We start from the raw sequence: 24,873 nt of genomic DNA on the forward strand, positions 1-24,873 counted from the left end.
ACCTTGTCAACTGAGAATCCAATAGTCAGCAAATCCACCCTTCAAGGCAGGGAGAAATGAAGCACTCCTAAGTAAAAGTTGAGGCAATTCATTATCACTATATCTGCCCTGCAAGAAATGCTAAAGGGAAGTGTCCTCCAGTGTTACTGTAATATTGGTTTGCAACTCTGCATTTTGTTCCCTGTGCTGTGAGAGACTTGTTATGGTTTGGATATGAGGTGACCACTGAAGAGATCATGTAGCGATGCAGGACTGTCCAGAGGTGGAATGATCAGATGATGAGCTGTGACCAAATCAGCGGATTAATCCATTTGATAAATTAAAAATTTGAATGGACTACTGGGTGGTAATTGAAAGTAGGTGGGTGTATCTGGAGGAGGCAGGTCGCTGTGGGTGGGTCACTGACCCCTGGGGACTATGTCTTGTCCCTGGCTCCTCTTGCTCTGCTTCGGGGCTGCCCCGAACCAAGCAGCTTTCCTCCCCCACGCCCTGCCGCCATGATGCTCTGCCCCACCTTGGGCCCAGAGCCACGAATGGAGTTGGCTGACTACAGCTGAGACCCCTGCAACCCCGGGCCAGAGTCAGCTTCTCCCTTCGTTGTTCTCGCCAGGTGTTTTGTCACAGTGATGAACACCTGACTGACATAAAACTAATAGCTTTTTAAAAATGAAGGAAACTGACCATTGCTCCTGGGGCATAAGTCACAAATGCAGCGACCCCAGCAGTTTTTCTAGATGAGACTCAAGACCAGCCTTTGGTGGGTTAGTTGAACAGCTAAACTGGCAAGGGAGTACAAAAGATCCTTGCTACTGGTTCAGAGAAAGTCAGCATTTCGACTTGTGAGCGGAAACGTTTTCCAAGAGACGATGCTGTCCAAGCGAGGTCTGAGAGAGGCAGGACCCCAATCAGAGGGCCAGGACCCTGCAGGCTCACCTCTAGCACCTTCTGAGACCAGCTTCCTCTGCCAAAACGGACCAGCAAAGCTACTCCCTTCACAGGAATCCTGACATCAGACTTGGTGCCAGGAAACCTATGAACCAAGACACTCATTCATCCATCAACCAACCCACATTCACAGGAACTGCCCCGTGTCTTGGGCGCTGCCCCTGGAGCCAAGGAAGCCACGTGAAGGTTGAAGACCATGCCTGAAAGGAGGGTTACAGTCCCTGAGGTGAGCTCTCAAAACACAGACGTAGAAGGTTACTCATTAAATGCTAGGAAAATGGAGGGACAGGCAAGTCCTCCAGTCCTGTGAGGAAGGACTGGAGGAGGCTGATGGAGGAGGAGGCCTCTGAAGATGGAGGTCACAGAGCCAGGAAAGAAGGTGCTTCAAGTCAAGATAACAGCGTGGTATTAGTCAGGGATCTCCTAGAAACAGAACGGAGCCAAATGAGACAGATGCTGGAGATGAGAGAGAGAGAGAGACAGAGACAGACTGACCAACAGAGGCAGACAGACAGATGGGTGGGTAGATAGAATCATCCCTCGGTGTCTGTGAGGGATTGGCCCCAGAATCCCCCACTAACAAATGTCACATCCCTTATATAAAACGGCATGACGTCTGCATGTAACCTGTGCACACCCTCCACGTGCGGAAGTCACCTCTTGATTGCTCACCATACCCAGTGCAACGCAAATGCTCTGAGTAATGCTGGTTATGCCACATGGTCTAGGAAACCATTACAAGGAAAAAGTCTGCACGTTCAGCTCAGATGCATTTTTTCCTGAATATTTTGATACACAGTTGGTTGAATCTTCAGATGTGCAGCTCACAGATAGGAAGGGCTGGCTGTATTTACAGTTTGGTATAGAATAACGAATTATAGATACATAGTATCTACGTGATTACATTATGTAACACACATGATCATATATTTTTCCATTGTTGCTCCATAGTACATAATAATAGGTAGATGATGCGTATGCTTAGTACAGACAGGAACACACCACTACTGCACTCAGCTGTACACAGAGTGCAGAGGAGGCTGCATTTGCAGAGCCACTGTCACGTCCACCACCTCTGTTGGGCAGTCTGTCCGGACCCCACGCCTGGACTCCTTGCCTTGCCTCTGAGGCTCAGCAGCCAGGGAGGCTTCAGTGCTACTGTGGGGGGAGCTGAGCACAGCAGAGGGAACAGACGGAGGACAGTGTGCAGCGTCCCTCGGAGCACACAGGGAGAGGCTGATGGCCGGGAGAGGACCTCTGGGGCAGGGTGTCCAAAGAGAGCAGCAGAGGCCAGTGTGGGGAGCCAGGCCCCCTCCATAGCCCCTCGAGCAGCCGGAAGGGCAGGCTTCGCCCTCTGCCAACCCCTCAGCGAGCTGGTGCAAGCCCTGGGCATGAGAAGCTCAGAGTGGCCGATGGCCTCGTGAGAGCACAAAGCCACGGGGTGCTGGTGCCCGAGCAAAGCCGCGTCTGTTCTGAGCTGCATCTGTCCAGCGGCCACCACCTCCCCAGGAGGGCCGGGAACACAGCCCCAGAGGCCGCTGCCCGTCTGGGGACGCTGCCATTCGCAGAGCTCAAGTCACTTCCACGTAGCTGGAAGACATGGAGGTGGTCGCAGGACCCGGCTGGGCAAGCTCAGAACCTACCCCCAGGGTCTCCCATCCTCTATCCTCCATCTCCTGCCCACTTTCTCCCTGTTCCCAACTCCATCCCTCCCCCCGAGGAGTCTTGTCTTCCCTGAATAAAACTCGTGGGGATGCACGTGTGTTTGTGTACCAGACACTCACACAGACAGCCATGTGTCCAAGGGACACAGGACACTGGTGGACTACTGCTGACCACTGTCTGCACTTGACCACCAAGCGCCAGGGACAGGCAGGAACCCGAGCCACAGTCTTGCAGACTCTTCCTGCAAAATGCTTCTCCTGGTCTGTCCGGTGCCTGGTAACTGCCACTCACAGGCTGTTGGGAGCCTCAAGGCTCCTGCCACCTAAAATGTCCCTCACCTGTCATGCGCTGGAGGCATCTAGACAGCTTCCAGCATGAAGATGCGCTGGCCCCAGGTCTCTGTCAAGAAGGTGCAGTCGCCATGGCAACCCAGCTAATGAATAAGTATGTAAATAAGGAAAGAAGCTCTTCATCATTTGCCAGTTGTTCCAAGCTCCTTGCCCTTTCTGAGGCTTAAAGGAACGACGGGTGGAGGGTGAGAAAAGCATGTGTTTGGTAAAATTTTGGTTAATGTTTGTTTTCAGAGCTCACCGTGAAAAAATGATTATTTTCACAGTATCTGCATAGAGTGGTTTCTCTGCGGCTACCCGGAGAACTGGAATTAAAGAAAAACACAAGGCACAGGCCACCTGCACCCAGGGTCCCTCAGGGGAAATTGCAGCGAATGCTCATTTCACAAGCAATGAGCCCCAATGATGGCACTTGGGCAGTTTGAGACTTAAGTGAGGCCTGAGAGACTCCCGAGCTGTCCCGCCAGCAGCCTTGAAATACCTGATTGCTCCTCCCCTGATTCCTAATTAAAATGCTATGAAAACCCAGGACCAGGCAAAAACTAGCCCCAAATAACAGGGAGGACGAGAGAGAACCAGAGCCCAGGTTTACAGAGCACCGAGCAACTAACAGGCCCGGGAGGCAGACGCAGAGGCACGCCTGACCTCTGGAGGTGGACTCAGAGGGCATGCCTGCCTGCTGTCCACAGCCATGGGGGTCCACGGGTGCTCACTCCCTGTACTTCTCGCGGTCCATGTTCTCATCTGGACAATGAGAACCATCCAGGAGCCTGTTTCTTAGGGTTTCTGTGAGGATTAGATGCGATCAGAGAGGCAAAACCAGTATCTTCCCTAGAACACAGGCTCCCTGCAGGCAGGGGTTCTGAGGGTGCGTTTTCTTTGTGAACCTGTGCAAATGTCCAGAGCACCGCGTGGCAGGTAGAAGGTGCTCAATAGGCATGTGGGGATGAACGAGCTGGTCTGGAGCTGGAGTGCAGGCAGGCTGCAGGGAGGTGAGTGGACAGAAGAGTCACTGTGTGCAGTGCCTGCAAGGGCATCCACAGAGGGCAGGGATGGCCTGCCCAGCAAGCTCAGGAGCTGCAGGTTTCCACGTGCCTGCTGGCTCTGAGTTGGACAGGACAGTGGGCAGGGGTCTCCAGAACAGCAGGCCATGCTGGGTGAGCTCTACTGAATCCCGGGATGAGACGGAGGGTGTGCTAAGTCCACCTGAGACTGCATCCGTGACAGCAGAGGAGAGCCACATGCCCCTCCTTTGGCAATTGATCAGGCTGGGCCTGTGATTCATTCCTGGGTCACCAGCCACCTCAGGCAGTAGCAGGGTCGTATTGGTGGGGTACGTGGGAAGAGTGCATTATGGGAAATCTCCAATAACGGCTACCCAGGACACACACTTGAGTACAGACACTGCAAGACATGCCTGGGAAGGATCTGCCCATGTTCTCGGAAACTCCTAGACAACATGAGCTGTGCAAGACCACCCAGAAGGATGAGGTGAGTGTCACAAAGATTGGACTAGAGAAGGTCCAAGACCCTGCCCCCTGCCCGGCCCCAACAAGAACAAGTTGGATAAGCCTCAACATGGTGCAACATTGTGGCTCAGCCTTCCCCTTCCTAAAGCACAGACAGCTAAGGAATCAGAGAAAGCTGAAGAAACCAAATCCCAGAGACCGCTGAGCCCTTCCCAGGAGAGCAGAGCCCGCGGCTCTTATCCAGGGGAGATGTGAGAGGAGGGGAGGGGCTGGCCTCAGTCACGTGTGCATGTCTTCACTGAGCAGCATGTTGCCCTGTGATCACATGTTGCACCTGTTACATTCTGCACATGTCACTGCCCTGCCTTCTGCATATCGCTACATTCTGATACAGGCACACCCGTGTGCAATGCTCAGATCAGCTAGCCAGCACATCCGTCACCTCGGGCACATCATTTCCTCCTGTGGAAACATTTCGACTTCTTTCTACTCGCTCTCTTGCAGCAAGCACTTAGCACCAGTCACCCTCCTGTGTCACAGCACATTAGAGGCCAATCCTCCCGCCCATGCAGCCCTGCACCATCGACACCCTCTCTCCATCCTCCCTCCTGACTCCACTCTTCACTCCTGTAACTTCTCAGCTTCAGCCTCACTTTTAGCGGCTGCCCACTGGTTTCTCCATGGACTTGGACCCTGAGGAGCCATGGCTGCCAAGCACTCTGCCCCCAGCAGGCTGGGTGCACCGTGACCGAGACCCGAGGATCCCTCCGGGCCCCCCAGGGCTGGGGCTTCATGGACACCTGTGCCTGTGCTCCAAGGCCTAGGAAGAGGCTGCAGAATGGAGAGTGGGCTCCTGAAGGCCAGGGGGCCATGGTGGTCAGAGGGCACAGACACCTTCCCAGGGTGCCGTCCCAGGTGCAGGGAGCACGATGTCCTGGCTTCACCTCGACGTCTGTTCATTATTACTTCAATTCTACACACTCCAGGGCACAGTGTGATTGGTCAATATGTGCACGTGATATGTACCCATCGAGTGATGTTAGTCTTTCCACCTCCTTAATGGTTTCTTAAGATTTTTGATTGATGCGTAATACTCATACCTGAGTTACAGAGTGCTGTTTCAGCACGTAAAGTGTAATGATCAATAAGGGCAATCAGGTCCCTGTCACTACTTTGTGTTGGATACATGGTGGGATAATATTCAGCCATGAATGAACGATCTCCGACCATTTGCAGCAAAACGGATGGAACCAGAGGGTGTCGTGCTAAGTGAAATGACCACACATGGAAGGACAAGCACCGCGTGTTCTCACAGGTGCTCTCACAGGTGGGTCAAAGGTTGACCCACAGGTGTAACAGTGGCTGCTGGGGGCTGGGAGGGGCGGGGAGGAGGAGGGTGGAAGATGGTTCCAGAACCCAGTAGAGAAGCAAGCAAGCGTCCTGCTGGACGGCACGGCTGGTGACTGTGAGTCACAATGACCTTCACGTGCTTCATAAATGACAGGGACAGAGGGACTCACAGGTCCTTGGCAGCGTCTAGCCCACTTCATGGAGCCGTAGGAGCTGCGATCCAGCTGCCAGAACCTGGACAGGGTTGTCTCCTCCAAACTCTTGTTGGAATTTAATCCCATTGTGAGGCATTAAGCTGTGGGACCTCCAAGGGACGATTAGGCCTCTGTCCTCAGGAACAGGCTAATCCACTCCCGTGATGGTGGCTGAACAGGCGATCCCAAGAAGGCCACCATCCCAACCTGCTGCCATGTCTCCTGGTCGCCCTCACCACATGAGGCTCTGCCTGGCCTCGGGACTGCACCGTGTGTGGCCCCCATCTTGGACTGTACGGTAAGCCCAGATGAAGCCTTCCTTATGACCTGCTCGGCCTGCGGCACTGGGTTGTTAGCAACAGAAGACGGACTCGGACTCCAGCACGCCCCCATCGGCTGGAACCAGCGGTGCTGGTGCCCAGAGCAGGGCTGCCTCCGTCCCAGGACGTTCTATTTCAGTAGCACAGATTTTTATTCACGCACACGACAGCTAGCGTTTGATCAGAAACAGTAAGAAGCAGAAACGGTGTGGTCAAAATGTTCCAGAAGCAAATGCAAGAAACGTCCCATAGGATGTGATCATCAGACCTTCCAAAAACGTGCTAAAAGGTCCAGTCATAAAGACGGGAAGTGTGGAGAGCCACGGAAATTACAAAAACGGAACACCTGAATACTAGGAAGGAAAAACGGCAGGCAGAGTTGACGAAGCATTAGAGGAACTAAAAACCTGGATGGAGGCAGAAGATAAGGGAACCAGCCAAATAAAAAACGTCCACCGAACCCGAGGGACAGAGGGAGAGAGGAAAGGAGGAGCACTCACCACGTGGGGGACGACGTCCAGCACCCGCCAAGTCCGTCCTCACGGGGCCAGGAGGAGAGGGAACAGGGGGAGAAGCAGGTGGAGAGCGGCTCAGGACTTGCCAGGGCAGCAGTGATCGGCAGGTCCCAGCCTGAGGACCCTCAGGGCCGCCCACGGAAAAGGAGTGCCACCACCCACAGAGGTCTCATCAGAGACAATGGAGACCAGAGGACAAAACCACAGCTCCAGCCCCAGGGAAAGGCTGTGCACCCCATCTTCCCTCCTCACGCAGCCTTCAAAATGAAGGCAAGATGCAGACATTTCTCCAAGGAGGCCCGTGTGCACCAGTCTCCACTGAGCTACTCAGGACAGACAGGTGGCAACAGCTCAGGGTCACCGAGGGACGAATGGCCAGGCACAGGCCGTCTAGTCAGACCACGGCAGGAGTGCTGCAGCATGCTGGCCGCGGGTCAGCCTTGAGGACACACAGGTGCTCGCGCCCAGGGCAAACCCCCGCTGCGCCTCTGTTACGTGCCTGGTGTGGGCGGCTGCACAGGTGCTTTGGGGGTGGCCAGGAGGGAGGATGGGACAGGCCTGCTGCTTCCAGGCTCTCGGAGACCCTCCCAGTGACTGGAAGCTGCAGAAACAGGGCGATGGCTGCCAGTGCTGAGCGTGAGTCATGCTGCTGAACCGGCACCTAGAGTGGCTGAAGGGGGAGACCTGGTGACGTGTTTGACCACAGTGAAATAGTGGGGAAAAGGTGCCTTCGGTCAACTGAGCCCAGAGCAGCCTCCCAGCAGAGGTGCATGCACAGCGGAGCCAGCAGACCTTGAGGAAGGAAGTAGACCAGATGCTACAGGCCAGGGTGCAGAAGCAGGATGAGGAAGAGCCGCGGCAAAGGCCAGAAGTGCAAAACCCCATTCTCAGAGTCTAGTAAGCAACAAGCAAGCTGCACAGGCTTCCAGATTATTTTCAAGGACTATCAGCTGCTTAAAACTGTGATAATGGCATTAAATTGTGAGTTTGCAGCACAGCAGAGAACTCACTTAAATTAAATTAAACTCACTTAAATTAAAGAGACACTCACTTAAAATTATTTTCATTATTATTTTTCTGGTACTAGGGATTGAACCCAGGGGTGCTTCACCCCGAGCCACAGCTGCAACCATTTTCAAACATCTTTATCTTGAGACTGGGCCTTGCGAAGTGGCTGAGGCTGGCTTTGAACTTGTGCTCCTCCTGCCTCAGCTGCCCAAGTTGCTGGGATTACAGGTGTGGCCACCGAGCCAGGTTTAGCATTATAAAATCAATACCATGAGCAGCCGCATGTTCACTGAATCACCCAGTCAACATTTTTTGCATGATTCAAAAATTTTATAATATAATCCTAGAAAAAAAAATCCTCTAACAAAGAAAATTCCAGGTCTGGATGGCTGCAAGGAAACATTCAAATGAAGAGTGAGATATGCTGTAATGAGGGAAAATGTCAGCCTTGAACTCTCCAGAATCACAGAAGCAGCAGCACCTCTCAACCTGCGTGAGGCCACCTTGAACCTGGTAAGGACACACGAAAAAAGAATCGTGGACCAGCATGCCTCATGAACACGGTGGAAAGTCCTTGTCACAACGTTAGCAGACCAAGTCCAGCAACATCGGAAGACGAAAACTCACCATGACTAAGCATGGGGTATCTGGGAATGTAAGTGTGGCTTAACACTGAGCATCTATCAGTATAATTCACCATTTTATTTAAAGCAACATTAAATACACCACAGAGGTCTCATCGTAATTGCTTTAGGAAAACATAATTGATTTAGGAGCAACAAAGCATCTGAAAAAATCTCAGCACCTGCTCAAGACAGAGCCCCTCAGGAAGGAGGGAGAGCGGGGACTTCACCTGATGTAAACCCAAACAAAACCCGATGGCTACACACTGAGGGGGGGATTCCACAACAAAGAAATGAAACTGTGTCCTCCCATCAATTTAACCCACCCTGGCTGGGGTAAAAAGTACAAAAAGACATGAAAGTCAGGAAGAATTTTAAATCTTGTTCTCAGACATCTTTAAGTACACAGAACAGTGGAAGCTATCAAACCACTAGAACCAGCCAGGCAACAGCATCCAGGGTCGATTTACACGGCACCCGGATCTACCTAGTAGCAGCAAACAACCTGACAGGGAACACAGCCACCTGCACAGCAGCCAGGTGACTAGGAAAGACAGACACAGAGAGAGAGCTGAGCCCAGGTAGGACGTCACCCCGACGGAGCCGGAACGACCCCAGAGCTGGCTCGGTACGTTGACCACACAGGTTTTAACATCAAACGCGTTCTCTGTGAGAAAGCTTCTACCAAGCAGGCAGGACCAAGGCCGAAGACCGGTGGCCTGAGTGTAAGCATGAACTTGTGCTTGTAATTCTTCACCGCCCCAGCTGGTGTCCAAATTGAAGTCAAGACCGACAGTCCTCCTTTGAACAGGGCATCACCATGGTAACTGGGCACTCTCAACCGGGCCTCTGCACCAAGAGTTGCCAGCTCAGGTGTGCTCCTGTCGCCAGACCACTTGAGGACCAGAATTCAAATCGCCACTCCCAAAAAGTGTTTGTTTTTTTTTTTTTTTTTAATTTATGTTGTTGCTAAAAATCATCAAGTCCCTAAGAACAAATCGAATGAAAGAGCAGCAATAATTAAAAGTATAAGGTGTCTCTGAGAGAAACATGACTAAGAACGAGAGAGGACCTGTCCTTTTACGCACGGGAAGATTACTATTGTATAAGCCTGTTCTGTTAAAATCCATACAGAGATTTAATGAAACCCAGAGAGAGTCATTGATGAAATTTTCAAGCTGACTTTAAATCTATATGGAAACACAAAGGATCCAGAATAACTGTTAAAAAGACATCCACAGCCTGACATGAGGACTCAGCCCAGAAAGGCTATTCTAATCAGGATAGGATGGTGCTTGAGTGCCAAATAAACCAACTGCAACAGGGAAAGAAAACAGAACAGGGACCCAGAGACAGACTGTCACGTTCGTGACAACTCCATGTTCCACCGAGGCTCTGATCAATTCCACGAGGAAAAAAAAGTCTTCTAGCAAATTGTGTTCAGGTAGCTGAAGATGTGTGCAGGGCACAGAGCCCTCCAGGTCCACACCACACGCCAGGTCCATTTCAAACGGATCGCTGACGTAAGTGCAAAAGCCAGAGCCGTCACTCTCCTAGAAGCAAACCTGGAGAGACCCTCCGCCGACACTGAGGCTGGCAAAGGCGGGTGTAGACAGGAATCTAAAAGCACTGAATGCAGAGGAGAGGCCTCAGAGTGGATCTCACCAAAGCACCAGATGCCTGCTGGTCAGGAGACGCTGTCAGGAAGTGTGTGCGTAAGCCACCGAGTGGGGAAAAATTACCTGTCGGGAGCATTTCAGGTGATGTAAATGTTCTATATTTTATTTTGGGGTGTGAGTTACACTGCTGTGTATAATTGTCAAACTTGTCAACCTAAATGTTGAAGAAGTGTACATTTTAAGGTATTTCAGTTATATCTCAATTAAAAATCAAAAACCAAGGAAACAGCTGAGATAAAAAGGAATCTAGAAAGACTAAAGGAAATAGACAACTAATCTAAAAAACTAAAAGCAGAATAAAATCCACAAGGTAAATCCTCTCTCCAAAACCTGAACTGGTACTAGTGAAAATCAAGATAGCTGACATAATTCTCTTAGTAAAATATCTTTAATAAGGAAATCAGCTGGAAATCAAAAGAAGAAAACAAGGGACAAAATAGGAATCCCATAAGATGACAGGTAACAGACAAAAGAACACTGACATCTGGCACAGAGCGACCACTGGCCTCGCTCACAGAGGTCAGCCAACACATGGACGAGAGTGAGCTCGCGGCCAACCCAGGGCACCTTAGGTGTGCGTGATTTCACAGGCACACGTGTCTAAATATCTTAAAATGATTATTACATAACCTCTCCCAGCGTGTAAAAAGATGGAAAAGTCAAGTGCCCCGTAAATCTAGTCCACTCTGGATGTTTAAAACCTTCAAACAGAAAGAAAATGCAATGGATCAATTGTTTCTATGGCAATAGATGCAAAACCTAAGGACAACAATAGCCACCCAAACACAACAGCCCTCTCACTCGTGTTGACCGCAGAGCAAGCATCTCTGGCTGGTGCGAGTTTTTTCTTTTTTTAATTTGAGTAAATCCAATGAAACAACACATATCATCAAGAGGCAAAATGATAAAAACTACATGATGACCTCAGTAGGTGGTAAGAATCACTCAATAGTCCTAATTGATTCAAAAGTAAGAGAGGTAAACCAAGAATAGAAGCTTATTTCACCATAACACATAATACCCTATTCAAATAGCAATTGATGCAAGTTTAAGCAAACCCCGGGGGCCTTTCTATTAAACTCAGAAACAAAAGGAAATGTCTGAAATGATCCTTATCATGGAATTTTCATCTGAAAGCTCTGCTCGCTAAAATAGGACAGAAACAAAAAGAGCACAGGCCCAGGGACTTCGGGGACTTTGGGGAGTGTCTGCAGGTGGACAGGTGAGCTGGGCTGCAGCTGGCCCCTCCCCGCCTCAGTACTTCCGGGTTGCCGAAGAGTCACCTGCTGGGCTCATCCCACCGGTCTGCTCCTGGACTAGAGGAGCTCTGACGGATATCCTGCATCATCCCTGCTGGAACCTGGTCTCACCTGACCTCAGTCAACACCAGACATCTGGATCTGCCCCCAGGAGGAACTTCCAGAGCCCCAGATAAGTGCTGCCTTGCGAGTCACTGCCTGCTGTCTGAGGACCTGGAAACTGCCAGGCTCTGCACCAAGCTACCCAGGAGGTCGGAGGCGCTCCCAGTCTCTGTCCACAGCTCCAAGAGCGAGCTGTCCACAGCTCTCATGAGCAGAGAGCCAGAGAAGAGAACACGGCTACAGAAATAAAATCCAGCCATCAGCAGACTGCTCCCTAAGAGCCTCTAAGAGAGGAAGAGGAAACACAAACCACACATCAGAGGCAGAGAAGGGTGAAGGAAAGAGGGAAGGGTGGCAGCCTGGGCTCAGGACCACCTGCAGAGAAGGAGAAAGAGACGGACCGACAGAGGCCTGAGTCACGTCCTCTGGAGGCCAGCTCAGGAAGGACCCAGAGAGGGCATCACAGACCAGGGAGCCCGGCACCCACCAAAGTTCCAGCTCCAGCAACACACAGGACAGCTCAGTGAGACCTCGGACCTCCTGCCCGGTTGTCACCCCAAAGAGTCACCCATTAACAGGAATCAAACGACCTTGTCGTGCACTTCCCTGCACACAGAATCAAGCACCTTGTCGTGCACTTCCCTGCACAGAATCAAGCACCTTGTCGTGCACTTCCCTGCACAGAATCAAGCACCTTGTCGTGCACTTCCCTGCACAGAATCAAGCACCTTGTCGTGCACTTCCCTGCACAGAATCAAGCACCTTGTCGTGCACTTCCCTGCACACAGAATCAAGCACCTTGTCGTGCACTTCCCTGCCATTTGAAACCCAAACAATGGAGCAGCCTTCACAGACACTTAAAGGAAAAAAGGGCGCGCCCACTTCATATGGGGTTGCTCAGATGGAGGTGCTGAGAAGGATGTTCCCAGATTTGCAACTAAGAAGACTGAGGCCGGCTTCCTGAATGGAAAAGGAACAATGAAAGTCTTTCTAGCATAAGCCAGAAAAATGAATACTGAATAAAAATCTGCAGAAAATGAGTTACATGGGGCCAGGGGCAAGCATTAAAGACACACGTACAGGTGAAATAAGTATTTTAAATAGGATTGTGAAACTGGTAACATCTTTAAAACTGAAAATAATACAAGTTGTTAAAAAAAAAAAAAAAAAAAGAAGGGAGCATATTTATAGCAACCACATATTAAAATCAGCAAGGAACACTGAAGTCGTTCTCTTCCGGGAAGGGCAGTACTAATTTGTAACGGAGGTTGGCTGTCAGAGAAAAGTTCACAAAAATTCCATAGTCATTACTTTAGAGAGGGAAAGTAAGATATTTAACCTCTAACGACTGAGAGGGTCATGCGGAAGACAAAGCAACGATGCCGACAGGGGAGAAAACCCTGTGCGCGCACAGAACCGGGGCTGCGGCTGGGGCTGGGAAGGTCCCCAGAGGTCTGCGTGTTCACAGCGTGGTCCCCAGCATGGCGCTGTTGGAGGGATGGGCCCAGCAGGAGGCCATCAGGCTGCTGGGCGAGCCTGGGGAGGTGCTGGGGGCCTCCAGTCCCAGCCTCCACCTCTCCTGCTCTGGTCACCAGGCATGGGGTTCTGTTCCTCCTCGTGCTTCCATTCCGAAGGCCCCAAGCAAGGAGGCCAACCACCCACGGGCCAGAACCTCCACCACTCTGAGCCAGAATAAACCTGTTCCCTCTGAACTTGATTATCTCAAGAGCTTGTCTAGCGGCAGAAAACGGATCCAAACGGATCAATATGACCTGCAAGAAACAAAAGGGCAGCATTGAGACTGGCATGTTCTGGAGTCCATGCCACAGGCCCAGTGAGCTCATCCATGAAAAGGCTTGGAATAGTGGAAAACGGAAGCCCAGGGGCATCAGGTGCACGAGTTCAAAGTCACAGGCAAGGCAGTGTGAGCACCGTGCTCCCACGAGGAGCAGCGGAGGAGCTACGTGTGGCCCCGCCACCAGCAAACACCAGGCCAGCGAGCACAGGGCCACACAGCAGAATCAGCAGCCGCCCAAGAGAGCACCAAAGACCCTGAGCACCCCCAGGCTGCCGCGAGGCCCACCAGCACCGGTGACGACAGGGCTGGAGGTGCCCGCCTCGGAGACGCCAGTGCACGGTCGGAGTGCACCCAGGTCGACCGGGCTCCCCAGGGGCCAGGTGACGGTGGCCCCAGGACACACAGACCCCAGAAGCAGCACCTCACAGCAACGCGCCTTGTTCTCGGTGACGTCGTATTCGTTTTCAACAAGGTGACGAAAACAGAGCTGAAACGCACAGTAGGCGTTTCAAAATCCCAGTTGCTCAGAAATCGTGCTTTCCTGAGAGATTCGCGAAGTTGCGGAGGGAAAAACAAAGAATAGAATGTCCTGAAGACGACATGGAGACTCTGACAACCACCACAATGTGGGAGGGAAGACCATCGCTCTCTCCGTGGTGAATCCCAGAGCCCAGTTGCCCTGATGATTAGGCAAGGGAGAATCGGAAGGGAACAAAATAATCTACCCAAGTAGCTGGAAATGGCGCCGTGCTCACAAAACACTCTGGAAGAAAGAAAACAAACATGAAAACGTCCGCTCCTCACAATGGAAGGAGATGGAGGAAGAAAATACGGCAGTGAAAGACGTCCGCGTGGCTGGCCCACTGAGCCGGGTCCCAGCTCCAGAGCCTCTGGACAACAGCAAGAGCCGCGCAGGGGATCGGGCAGGCGAGGCGAGAGAGAGTGGAGGAGACTGTGGCGTCAGGTTCTGCCAGAGGGGCCAGGAAATTCCCGGGTCACTGCACAAGGCAGGCAGCTCGAAGTCTCGCAATGTCCCAGGGCTTCGGAACAGAGAGCAGCAGAGATTTTAATGTGCAATTTCCCTGCTTTATAAAGCAGCACACGGGCCAAGGAAAACACCCCTCCAGCTGTCGCTGGCTAGCAGGCCCCGAGCACTCAACTTTGGATTTATATGATTTGCTGCAGCTCCAACCAATTTCAAAGATCTGTATTTTTCCAGAAAAATCTCCATTTCATGCAGCACTCAAGGGCATTAGCGCGGAACGACACCCACTGCTCAGCTTTAAAAGCTCCCCCAGGTACTTCTGCCTGGTTCGACTTCGTGGTCACTTTCATTCTCAGTTAAAGGGCTGCCATTGTCTACGTGTTGCTTCGCTCCCTCAGAGACCCAGCCCTTGCACCTGTTCTCTACCCTGAAAGGTTTGTGTTTTAACTTTCTAAGTTTCCAAGTGGGTGGGGCTCTGGGTCAAACTTGTTATTAATTTCTGGTGTGCTGCGCTGTAGCTGAAGGACATGCTGGACTCCATCCTTTGGCATCTGGCTGGGTCGTCCTTGTTGCCTACTGCACAGGCATGTGTGTGTGCGTGTTCCAGAACCACTTACAAAGAAGGCTGTTCACCTCGAAGGGTGCAGAATGCAGGTCGCCCTCGCTGGCTGGCTCACACACACATGTCCACAGCCACTCTTGCCCTCTGCTTAGCTCCGTCCACTCCCTCAGTCTGAAAGGAGGTTGTAAAATCTCCCATGATCATGGTGACTTTGCTCCTTTTCATAAACCTTCCCAGAACGTTTTGTAAGACAGAAATTTTGTAATGAGTGTTACATTCTAATTTTTTAAAAAGTCTAGAATCCTCAAGTTATCAATAACACTGTATCTGTTCACCACGTGACCCGTGCTCCCTTCAGGGCACGCGGTCAGATCGCACTGCCCCACACCCTCCAGTAGCAGACATACCACAAGACTCACTTCAGCTGATGAAATGTGAGTAGAAGTGACCACTGTGTGGTTCTCCTGATCTCCCCCCCTTGCTCCAGGACCCCCAAGTGAGGACAGGACAGAACAGAATCAGTCACCCACAAAGGACACACAGCATGAGCAAGAACTTTGATTTTGTGGCCTAAAGCCACTGATGTTTGAGGGTTTTATTTGTTGCTGCAGCATGACTTAGCCTATCCTTACTGAAACACATCTAAAAAGAAAGCAGGCAACCTGCAAAGGGAGAACGGAGATGGGATTACCAATCAGCACGCAAAATCTACCTTGTTTTGCTCAGAAGTTAACCCCAAGTGAGCCCCGCTTTTCTCCAGTCATCTTAGTGATGGTCTTTTCAATGGAGACTCTGAGTACCAGGCAGGCTGTTCTGAGATAGGTATCCTCACACGCTGTTTTTGTTCAACTTTTCCACAGTAAGATGTTGTGAAGAGCTTTAGCACAACAAGCTTGCTTCCCGCTTCCCAGTTCTCTCTCTCTAGGAATCCAGGAATCCAGCATGCTGGTCTGCTTCTGTGAAGCCTCAGCTGTGGAACCCAGGAGACAGCAGACTTCCTGAGTGGGATTCTGAGGTTGGTTTGCTTGTCTCTGATCTTAAATGAAGAGCTAACTTTGCCAAACAGGATACCAGTATCCAAGGCATGCTGGTGTCATCAGTAATTAAATGCCACCTGTGATTGCTTGGAATAAAATAATTATTGATGGCAAGGCTTTGGGAGACCCCAGTGGCCCCACATCTGACCTATGGGTGGGACAGCTGCTTCCAAATGCCTTGAAGAGAAAATAACAGTCGCAGTCAGAGAGCCAGAATGCTTCTGTGGTGGCCTTAATGACCACCTTCGTAACTGCAGGGAAGACCCCACATGGAACTGGGTGGCCTGCGGAATTATAAAATTGAAATCACAGATTCGCCAAGACTCAGGTAAAAGGCAGGGCCCTGACTAGAAAGGACTGAGACCTGGAATGGGGACTTCTGGGTGGGTCCAGGAGAATCCCCGAGTCCGATAGCTCCCTGAGGTCGAGTAAGACCCCTGAGCCCGCAGTCCACACAGACCACCACAATCAGTACCGCGTAGGAAGCTGTTTCTGCCGCTGTAGAACACCTGTTTCTGCAAGATCTACTTCCACCACCTTCACTGTCTCTAAATGCATGACTAAAATCCGACCAGCACATCCCAGGACGGCATATTCCAAGGCTGGTATGGCCGGCGCAGAGTGGGAAGACGGTGTCCATGTCTCTCAGCATAAACCCAGGGGAGAGGTGTGGGTCTGCGTTCCCAGGCGCTAATCCAAGGAAGGCAGAACACAAGGCTGGATGAGGCTGCTCCTGTCGGAAGAGGTGTGTGCACCAGAAATTGTTTTTATTATGTTGGCTTCAGTAGCTGGAAGTGAGCTGAACAGTCTGCTTTGCCATTAGCCAAGACTTGGATCCCGCATGACCACCTGTCAGTAATTCTGAGAGGGCAGACCTTTCCTGGCAAGACCTAGCGGAAGGAACTGGCGGGGAGGCCGGAATGTTGGGCTGTGCTTGCCATGAACACCCGCCACCATACATACCCCAGGAGGGTCTGTACACTCTCCCTTCAGGAGGGACAATAAATAAGATGCCCAGAGACACTGCTTCAATTCACACCCTCTGCTCACACACAAGGACAGTCTGGAGGGTGCTGGTGTCTCCCACCCCACCCAGGTGACCTTGGAGAACCCCATGTTTCTGAAGTGCTTAGAACAGCAACTGGCAAAACGTTTGCACATGGGCTTGAAACCCAAGGCGCTCCCGACTCCTGTGTGGTGTCTCCTGTTTGACGTCCTTTCTCATCCTGAGTGGCTACATCCATGAAAGCCACAGAAAGAGGGCTCTACCTACAAGACACATGGTGGAGAACTCGAAGTCACATGACTGTGACCAGCAGTAGGACCTGGGCCACTGGGAAGCTCTGAATGTCACTCTTCTCATCTGTGAAAGGAGACTCATGACAGTGAGCGCCACGGCTGTGGAGAGGGCTCGGCAAGTTGACAGTGAAGGGCTTGGAGCTGTTTGGCCCCAATGAAACCCCTGGTGTGTCAGTTAGTCCTTTGTTTCCCCCGTGTAATTACGGGGGGCATGGCATCAGTATCAGTAATTACTCAGTTAAAACTTACCACAAGAACGGCTGGCAATAATTCACTGAGACAGAATGAAATATGAAATCACTTCATGCCAATCATGCTTATTCATAAACGCAAGCATCTGGAGAGATGTTTTCCTTTGAGGATTCTTCACCCAAGCTCGTGGCTTTACGAGTTACTTCACTTTAAAGCCATGGATCGCCATGCATTGGCTGGCTGGGGGAGCCTGGGGCTCAGCTCCTATGGAGAGGTCCTTGAAGCAGGAGAGGGCACGGGCTTGCTCTCCATCTCTCAGGGTGTGCACCAGCCTGAGCTCCCCACACATTAACACGCGCTGACCCACCTGGGAATCTCGTTAAAGGAAGAGGAAGAGTCTGCTCGGCAAGCGTGGGACAGGCCCTGAGCTCAGTCTTTTTTTTTTGCAGTACTGGGGATTTGAACCCAAGGCCTTGTGCTATATATCCCCAGCCCTGAGCTCAGTCTTTTGAATCAGCTCCCAGGTGGTGCTGATGCTGTTGGAAGAGCAAGGCCTCGGTGCACAGGCACCTCACGGCCACCTGCTTCTGGGCAGAGGTGACTGACCCACAAGACAGACTGCTTCTTTCACCAAGTTCCCAGAGGAAAACATCTCCTGGCCCCGCAGACACCAGCCTCCCTTGGACCTTCCTGCTCATACAAATGTCCCCAGACCTGACCATTTCTCTTTAGCCAAAGATGTTCCCTTTTACCGAAGTTCTGACAGACTGCTGCACGACAACCCGATGTTTCTGGTAAGGATGCGGGTGCGGGGCTGCACTCCTGGGGATGCCGGTGCTGCTGGTATGTTTTAAGACGTGCTTCAGAACCACACCCAGGTGCAGTTAGGCTGGGGCCTCTCTTAGACCAGAGCCACCGCTCGCCTCAGTGGTTCTCCCTGGAGCCACCAGCAGGCAGGAAAAGAGCACTCACTCCGCCTCAAACAGACCATCTCCATCCACTCTCTGCTGCTCTGTCTCAACAGCACAGACTGGGGAACTAGAGAGAGCAGGGGTCTACCCGGCTCGGGGCTCTGGAGGCCGGAAGCCCAGGAGCAAGGCGCAGCATCTGCTCAAATGTGGTCAGGGCCTTGGCGCATACCACGCAGAGGAGCGCGCCACACATGGGGACAGAGGAAGTGAGCTCACTGCTTCAACAAAACTGCTCTCGACAGCCCATCGACCGGCGCGTGGATGAACCCCCTCATGAGGGCAGAGCTCCCGGGACCCAGTCATCCCAAACGTCCCCCCTCTAAATACCATTGACACCTGGATTTGGAGACGAAGCTCCGTGACCTCGGGGACACAACTGAGCATACCACGTAGCTCCAGCGCGCCACCCCCCCAGGAGGTGAGCACCCACCGCGGCTCACAAGGTCGCATTAGGGAAGACAGGAGGTCATGTGACACCACTCAGCAGCAAAGGGAGTGCTTCTAGTGGGCAGGCCACTGGAAGGGCGATGACGTGGCCTCCCGGTGTCTTCCACACAGCCCAGCTGAGTCAGATTCTCCACGGGGGGAGGACCTAAAGACACAACCCGCATGTTGAGCCATGAGAACAGATTTCAGAATGCCCCCGGTTAGGATGGAATGAGATGTGTCCTCTTTGAGAAGGGCCAGTCCACGCCTATTCCAAGAGGCACCTGTGTTGCTGGGTGCAGGGAGGTGACCACTGCTCTCCAGAGGAGAGGACCGCATCGGGATGCCAGTACAGCAGGTGCAAAGGCCCTGGGCGAGGAGGTGTCTCCTGGGTCACAGGCTAGCTGGACTTATTCCAGGTGACCCTGGTGGCGTGTCACCAAAACCCCTGAGCATGCAGCAGTCAGCCAAAGGTCCAGCTTTCTCCCCAGTGAACGACGCGGGAGGCTGGGCCCAGCAGCAGCTTGGGGATGTGGAGCGGAGCGGGGTGAAGGGCCAGGGGGAGCCCACAGTGGTTCCCAGGCTCAGTGCTCAACACGCCTCTATCACAGAATTCAGAGATGATGTTCTGAGCAGCCCTGTTTCCAATTCTGCCGGATGGCACTGGATGGGTTCAGGGTGCATGGGAGAGGTGCCAGGACCCGACAGGCAGTGGAACCCAGGGCTCTAGCCAGCAGGAGCAGGGCCTGGGCCTTCCAGAGTCACGGCTGCTGGAGATCCTGGGAAAAGCCTTCAGGAAAGGCGAATCCTGGTCCCCACGAAAGAGAAATGAAGCAGGGAGTGCCAAGAGTGCAGAATTCAAAGTCCCAAGAGACCTCTGGAGCATGGGCCAAAGAGGAGGCCTGGGCATCCGGTGGACGCTGGGGCTTCTACATATTTGACCAAGTGGCTCAGCCCATGCAGCACGCACATGCATTCACACACAGTCCCACACACAGGGGAAACGGGCTGCAGGCCAGGAAGTAATGCCAGACCCTCGGGCCTCCTTCCTCCCCGCCCTCTGGAGCTGTCTGGCCCAGCCTGTCTGGGAAACCCAGGCGAGCTCCCTAATCCTGCTCTCACGTGTGCCGCCAGCGAGGCACCCCACTCCCCAGGAGCCTCCTAATGAGAACCTCCTGCGTGGACCTGGCGGTACACACAGGCGCAGGCCGAGCTCAGCTGGGCCTCGCGCCCAAGGGATGACCTCACCGTCAGGCAAACCGTAGGGACCCCAGAAAGAGAAGGCTGGTGTGTGGACCCGAGCTGCCCTAATTGTGGCCAGCGGGGATGGAGGGAGCAGAGTGGCCGCCTCCCTGCCCTCCCGGATGCGGGGTCTGTGAGGGGGGCACGGACATCTTACGCTTAGAATCCGAGACCCGCCTCAAACACACCTTTCCTTCTGCTTCCTCTCACCCCTTCTCTCTCTCTCTCTCTCTCTCATTTTTTTTGGCACTATTCCCATAAAAATATCTGCCATTCTGTATGTTCCATCCCCAAAAGAAACTTAATTAGGCAGGACTGCATCTCTGCACAGGACGGGAGAAGGAAGGATATAATTAGATCCCATTTTTTCAACAGAACGGCTCCCAAGGACCCATTAAGAGAAGGACGCCGTGAAGCCGTCCGTCCACTCGCATCCAGAGCTAGGTCCCCAGAAGTGTCCCTTGCTGGCATGGCTTCCAAACACCCCAGCACCAGGCACACAGCACTGCCCCAGCCGCCTCCGGCAGGCGGCTCTCCTTGCACTTGCGAGTTTAATGAACCACATGAGCCACACGGGCTCCTCCTGCCTTTGTATCAGCGTGATTTCCATGACTGGGTCCTAAAGCTTTTGCAGGCACCAAAACAAAACCTGGAGGTAGCCATGCTTTAAAGATAAGCGAATGAGCTTTACCGGGTGGGTCGCTGCGAAGCAGCAGAAGACGTGGGCTCTCGTGGCAGGAGCTCACCGAGATTCTCTACGAGGCTTGCGAGTTCTGCCTTCAAGCAGCTCAGTATAAGTTGCCAGTGAATCGGTGAAACTTGAAAACTCTCCCCCACGGCATCCCAGACGGACCCGTATGAGCTCCTTGAAGACAGTCTCACGTGAGGTTCCACGGACACTAGAGGGTTTGTGGTGATGCAGAAGTTCCCTCTGAGCTGGGGTCCAGAGGGGAGCACAGCAGCCCCTGTATCCATGATTTCACTTCCTATAGTTTCAGGTACCCAAGTCCAACCACAGTCAAATAATATTAAATGAAAAATTACAGAAACAGTGTATAAGTTTCAAACTACTGTTCTGAGGAGTACAAAACCCCACACTATCCTGCTCCACCTTGCCCAGGATATGAATTGCCCCTTTGTCTAGGGTATCCACAGAGTATATGCTACCCGCCCGTCACTTGGTAGCCATCTTAGTTATCAGATGGACTGTCATTCTCTGCAGGGCTTTGTGTTCTGGGAACCCTTATTTTACATTAATTATGGTTGCTAATCTCTCACTGTTCCTAGTTTATGAATTAACCCTTATTGCAGGGATCCATGTGGAGGGAAACACACGGCATCCACTGGGTTTGGCAACATGCGTGGTTCCAGGCATCCACTGGGAGTCTTGGGGCCATCCCCCAGGGGTGAGAGGGGACTATGGCTGCGGACGGCACAAAGAACAGGAAAGGACTTGGCTGGAGACCCTTAAATCTTAGAGCACTGACTCCCCACAGTAGCCCAGCTCATTGTTAGGAAAGCTGCTAATTAATCCATTTGCACGTAGCCCAAGATTTTATTACAGCCATTGGGTGAAGAAGAGGAAAAGCCCACCACCTTCTGAGTTCGGTAAACAGAGGTGCGGGTTAAGATGTCTGTGGTTCTAAGGAGGAAACTTTTTCTGCAGAGTATCTCTGAAAGGATGGTGGAAATCCACGAAAGGGAGGTTTTGCTATAAAGTATGGGCTTCGCTCCAGCTCTTCAGAACCATCTCTAAAATACCAAGCAAGGGCACGTCAGGGCTGCAAAGACAGTCCCTCAGAGTTGGGACGGCTCATAATGGACACCCTGACCTTGTCGCCTGTCGGCATCTCCATGGTGACAAGACACAGGTCCACAGCTGCACTTGGAGATTGGCACTGGTCTCCACTCACTCCCCGCAAGTCCAGCAAGAAACCAGGAGAAAGCCACGCTCTTGCCACTAGTCTGCAGGCAAGCTGACCTCTCCCTACCTTGATCTGTTCCTCCAGGAGACGGGGTGGCCCTCTCCTCTGGTCCCCATCACCTGGCCCACCTCACACTCTACCCCAGGGTACTGAAAGCCTGCCACTCGGGACCCTTTGCTGGGATCCAAGCTGGTGTTCAGAGGAGGAGGGGGTGTTGGGTTGACACGACAGAAGGCCCCTCCTGGACCTTCTGCAGAGACAGGAGCACCCGCCAGAAGGCTCACGGCCAGTTCAGGACAGGTCCCAAACTTCAGGCCAGAAGGAACCTTGTGTGTGTGTGTGTGTCACTGTCTTATTTTTAATAACTTTTTCTATCATAAAATCAACAAATGTTTATTATTAAATGTTCTCTACTAAGGAAAATAGAGAAAAACAAAAAGAAAACCTTAGTAGATCCACAATTTTATATGCAGAGATAACGACTATTGGGATTTTGATATGGATGCAACTGAATTGTTTTTCTTGGGTGTATAGTGATTTTCAAACAGTGTACAAGTCCTCACACACCCACATCTGACAACTCACCAGTGACAATTTTCAGTAGCATTGATTATTTTAAAATAACTATATTGTGTCCGAGAGATGTACCATAATTGACTTAACTGCCTGCTGTTCTATCATCTTAAACATATCTCATATGCCACTGTTATGAATAAAGTTGCAGTAAACACACAGGAAGCTCGATCCACACTTCTGACTACTTCTTTGATACAAATTCTTAACACAGAATGGCTGAAGCACGGTTTTCGTATCCATCTTTTTTCACTCGTTCTGTTTAGCCACCCACGAGGGTAGAATGTACTTTGACATATTGTGCGTACGTGGAGGATGACTTCCCTTTTTGGGGGGCTGCATGTGATGTGGCGTTTCACTGGTGGTGTGCGCGGGAAAGCACCTTAAAAACGGCCAGAGCCGTCGCATTTGGGGCATCCTCCTCCACCGTTTTACCTTTTGGATTTGTTTCCACTTTAGTAGGGACTTGGACACATGGGCCCAGAATGAGGTTGGCCCAGGGCTGGTTCACAAGGACGCCACCCGTGGAGGGGGAGTCGGGCACCCCCAAGTCAGCAAGGTCCAGACCCAGGGACCCGCTGCACTTTTCTTAGGGCCTTGGTGCTGCCACACAGCTGTGCACACTCGAACCCACAACCCTGTGAGACGTCGGGAGACTCACACTCCCCGTTCAGAAGGGAGTCTGAGGCAGAGCTAGACCCCCATCTCCAGCTCCAGGGCACATGTGGGCTCACCACTACCCTTCCTCAGAGTCCTCCCCGAAGGGTCCCTTTCCTCCAGGAAGCCTCCCCTGGCTCTCCCCAGGACAATAGCAGCGTTTTCCAGAGAGACCCTTCGCCAGTGATGTCCTACGTAGAGACCCCGCATGTCCAACGACATAAAAGAAGCTTTCATCACCACACGCTGGAACGTGACTCAGCCATCAGTAGAAGCGAGCAGTGGTCATGCCAGGACGCGGTGAGCTGGAAACACGGTGCCACGCGAGAGCAGCCAGCCACGATGACCACAGGATACTCCCATTCACACAGGTCTGGCCAGGCAGGGCCCAGAGACAGGGAGGAGACGCGTGGGTGCTGGGCTGGCTGGGCGCGGGCTTGGGAGGTGTGGGGTTTCTTCTGGGTAGCAGAATGTTCTAGACTTGACTGCAGCGTTAGCTGCACAAACCTGTGAATTCCCTAAACCCATGGACTCTGTGCCGTCAACGGGTGGGTTTCATGAGATGCAAATTCTCGTTCAATAAAGCTGCTTTTAAAAAGAGAGGGAAGGAAAGGGGCTCGAACAGCTCCTTCCTCAGGCTCCTGCAGCAGCCGGGACCACCCTGCAGCCCAGAGCTCCGTGGGCACTGGTGGAGACCGTGACCGAGCCTGAATTCCCTTTCCTCGGCCATAAACCCAGACACGACCCGCGTCTCTGGCCCCAGCTACAAGGCCTCGAGAGCCCATGGTCTGCTGAGGAGAGGGCGCCTGTCCAGGCGAGGCGCTGCTCATGGCCTTACCGTCCATGTCCAGGCGCTGCATGATGATGGCCAGCTCCACCTCGCTCGGCATGTACCCCAGAGAGCGCATGGCCATGCCCAGCTCCTGCTTGGAGATGAAGCCATTCCCATCCCGGTCCAGAACTCGGAAGGCCTCTCGGATTTCTACAAGGAAAGCAGAGGAAGGCCGAGGTCACACGGCGGGGTCAGCGCAGGGGCCACGAGGACTGTCTCTGGGTAAGGCCTGGCTCTTAGGAATGGTGATCCACCAAGGCCCCAGTCAGACAAGAGGAGAGCAGAGAAAGAAAGCCAGCGGAAACCACAGAGAAAGGGAAGGAAGGGGAGAACATGGAGGGACAGGAGGAGAAACAGGCAGGGGCCCGGCGTCCAGAACACAAGTGGGCACAGACTGAGGTCCCCGCTGAAGACCAGCCACCCAGGGACCCTCCCGAGCAAGGCTGAGGGTCACGCTTCGGCTCCCAGGAAAGGACAGTTTCCTCCACCCCAACCCCGGGGGAAAGGAGACTGTTTCCCCTCCCAGACACATTACAGGTCCCTGCGGCTCCAGGAGCCTGCAGAAAGCTCGCCAGCCTCCGGGGAGGGCAGGAGTTAAGACCCGGCTGCTTCCCCTTCGCTCCTCTAATTTACAGTTGTTTTACGGCTATAAACAACCTCAAATCGATACGAGTGTCATGAAGGCTCAGACGGCATCTTTAATCACTCTCTCCAGAGTCTGGCAGAGAACTTGCTCTGCTATCAGTGAGGACCCTCTCCCTCAGCAGGTGAGCTCCCCGCCTTTTACCCCAACCAGAGCTGCTCTCAATTCCACTGCCGACTTCCCCCAGCCTCCCGGGGCGGCTGAGCATGTCCTAGGACAGAGCAGCCCTGTGGGGCCCGACCTGGGGAATCT

General features: G+C 52.5%; 1 protein-coding gene across 10 annotated transcripts in view; it reads right to left on the minus strand.

The window, feature by feature from the left end:
• The window catches only part of CALN1 (calneuron 1), a 381,358-nt gene that overhangs the window by 162,509 nt on the left and 193,976 nt on the right, over nt 1-24,873 (minus strand). For 9 of the 10 annotated variants that reach the window (XM_079120227.1, XM_079120229.1, XM_079120226.1 and 6 more), the window contains one exon: nt 23,985-24,128. The exons of the other annotated variant lie outside the window; for it this stretch is intronic. In XM_079120227.1, the coding sequence (XP_078976353.1) occupies nt 23,985-24,128 (144 nt within the window). The remainder of the gene's footprint in view (nt 1-23,984; nt 24,129-24,873) is intronic. 10 annotated transcript variants of the gene reach the window in all.

This window comes from Sciurus vulgaris (assembly GCF_902686455.1).
Source record: "Sciurus vulgaris genome assembly, chromosome: 18".
NCBI classification, from domain to species: Eukaryota; Metazoa; Chordata; class Mammalia; order Rodentia; family Sciuridae; genus Sciurus; species Sciurus vulgaris.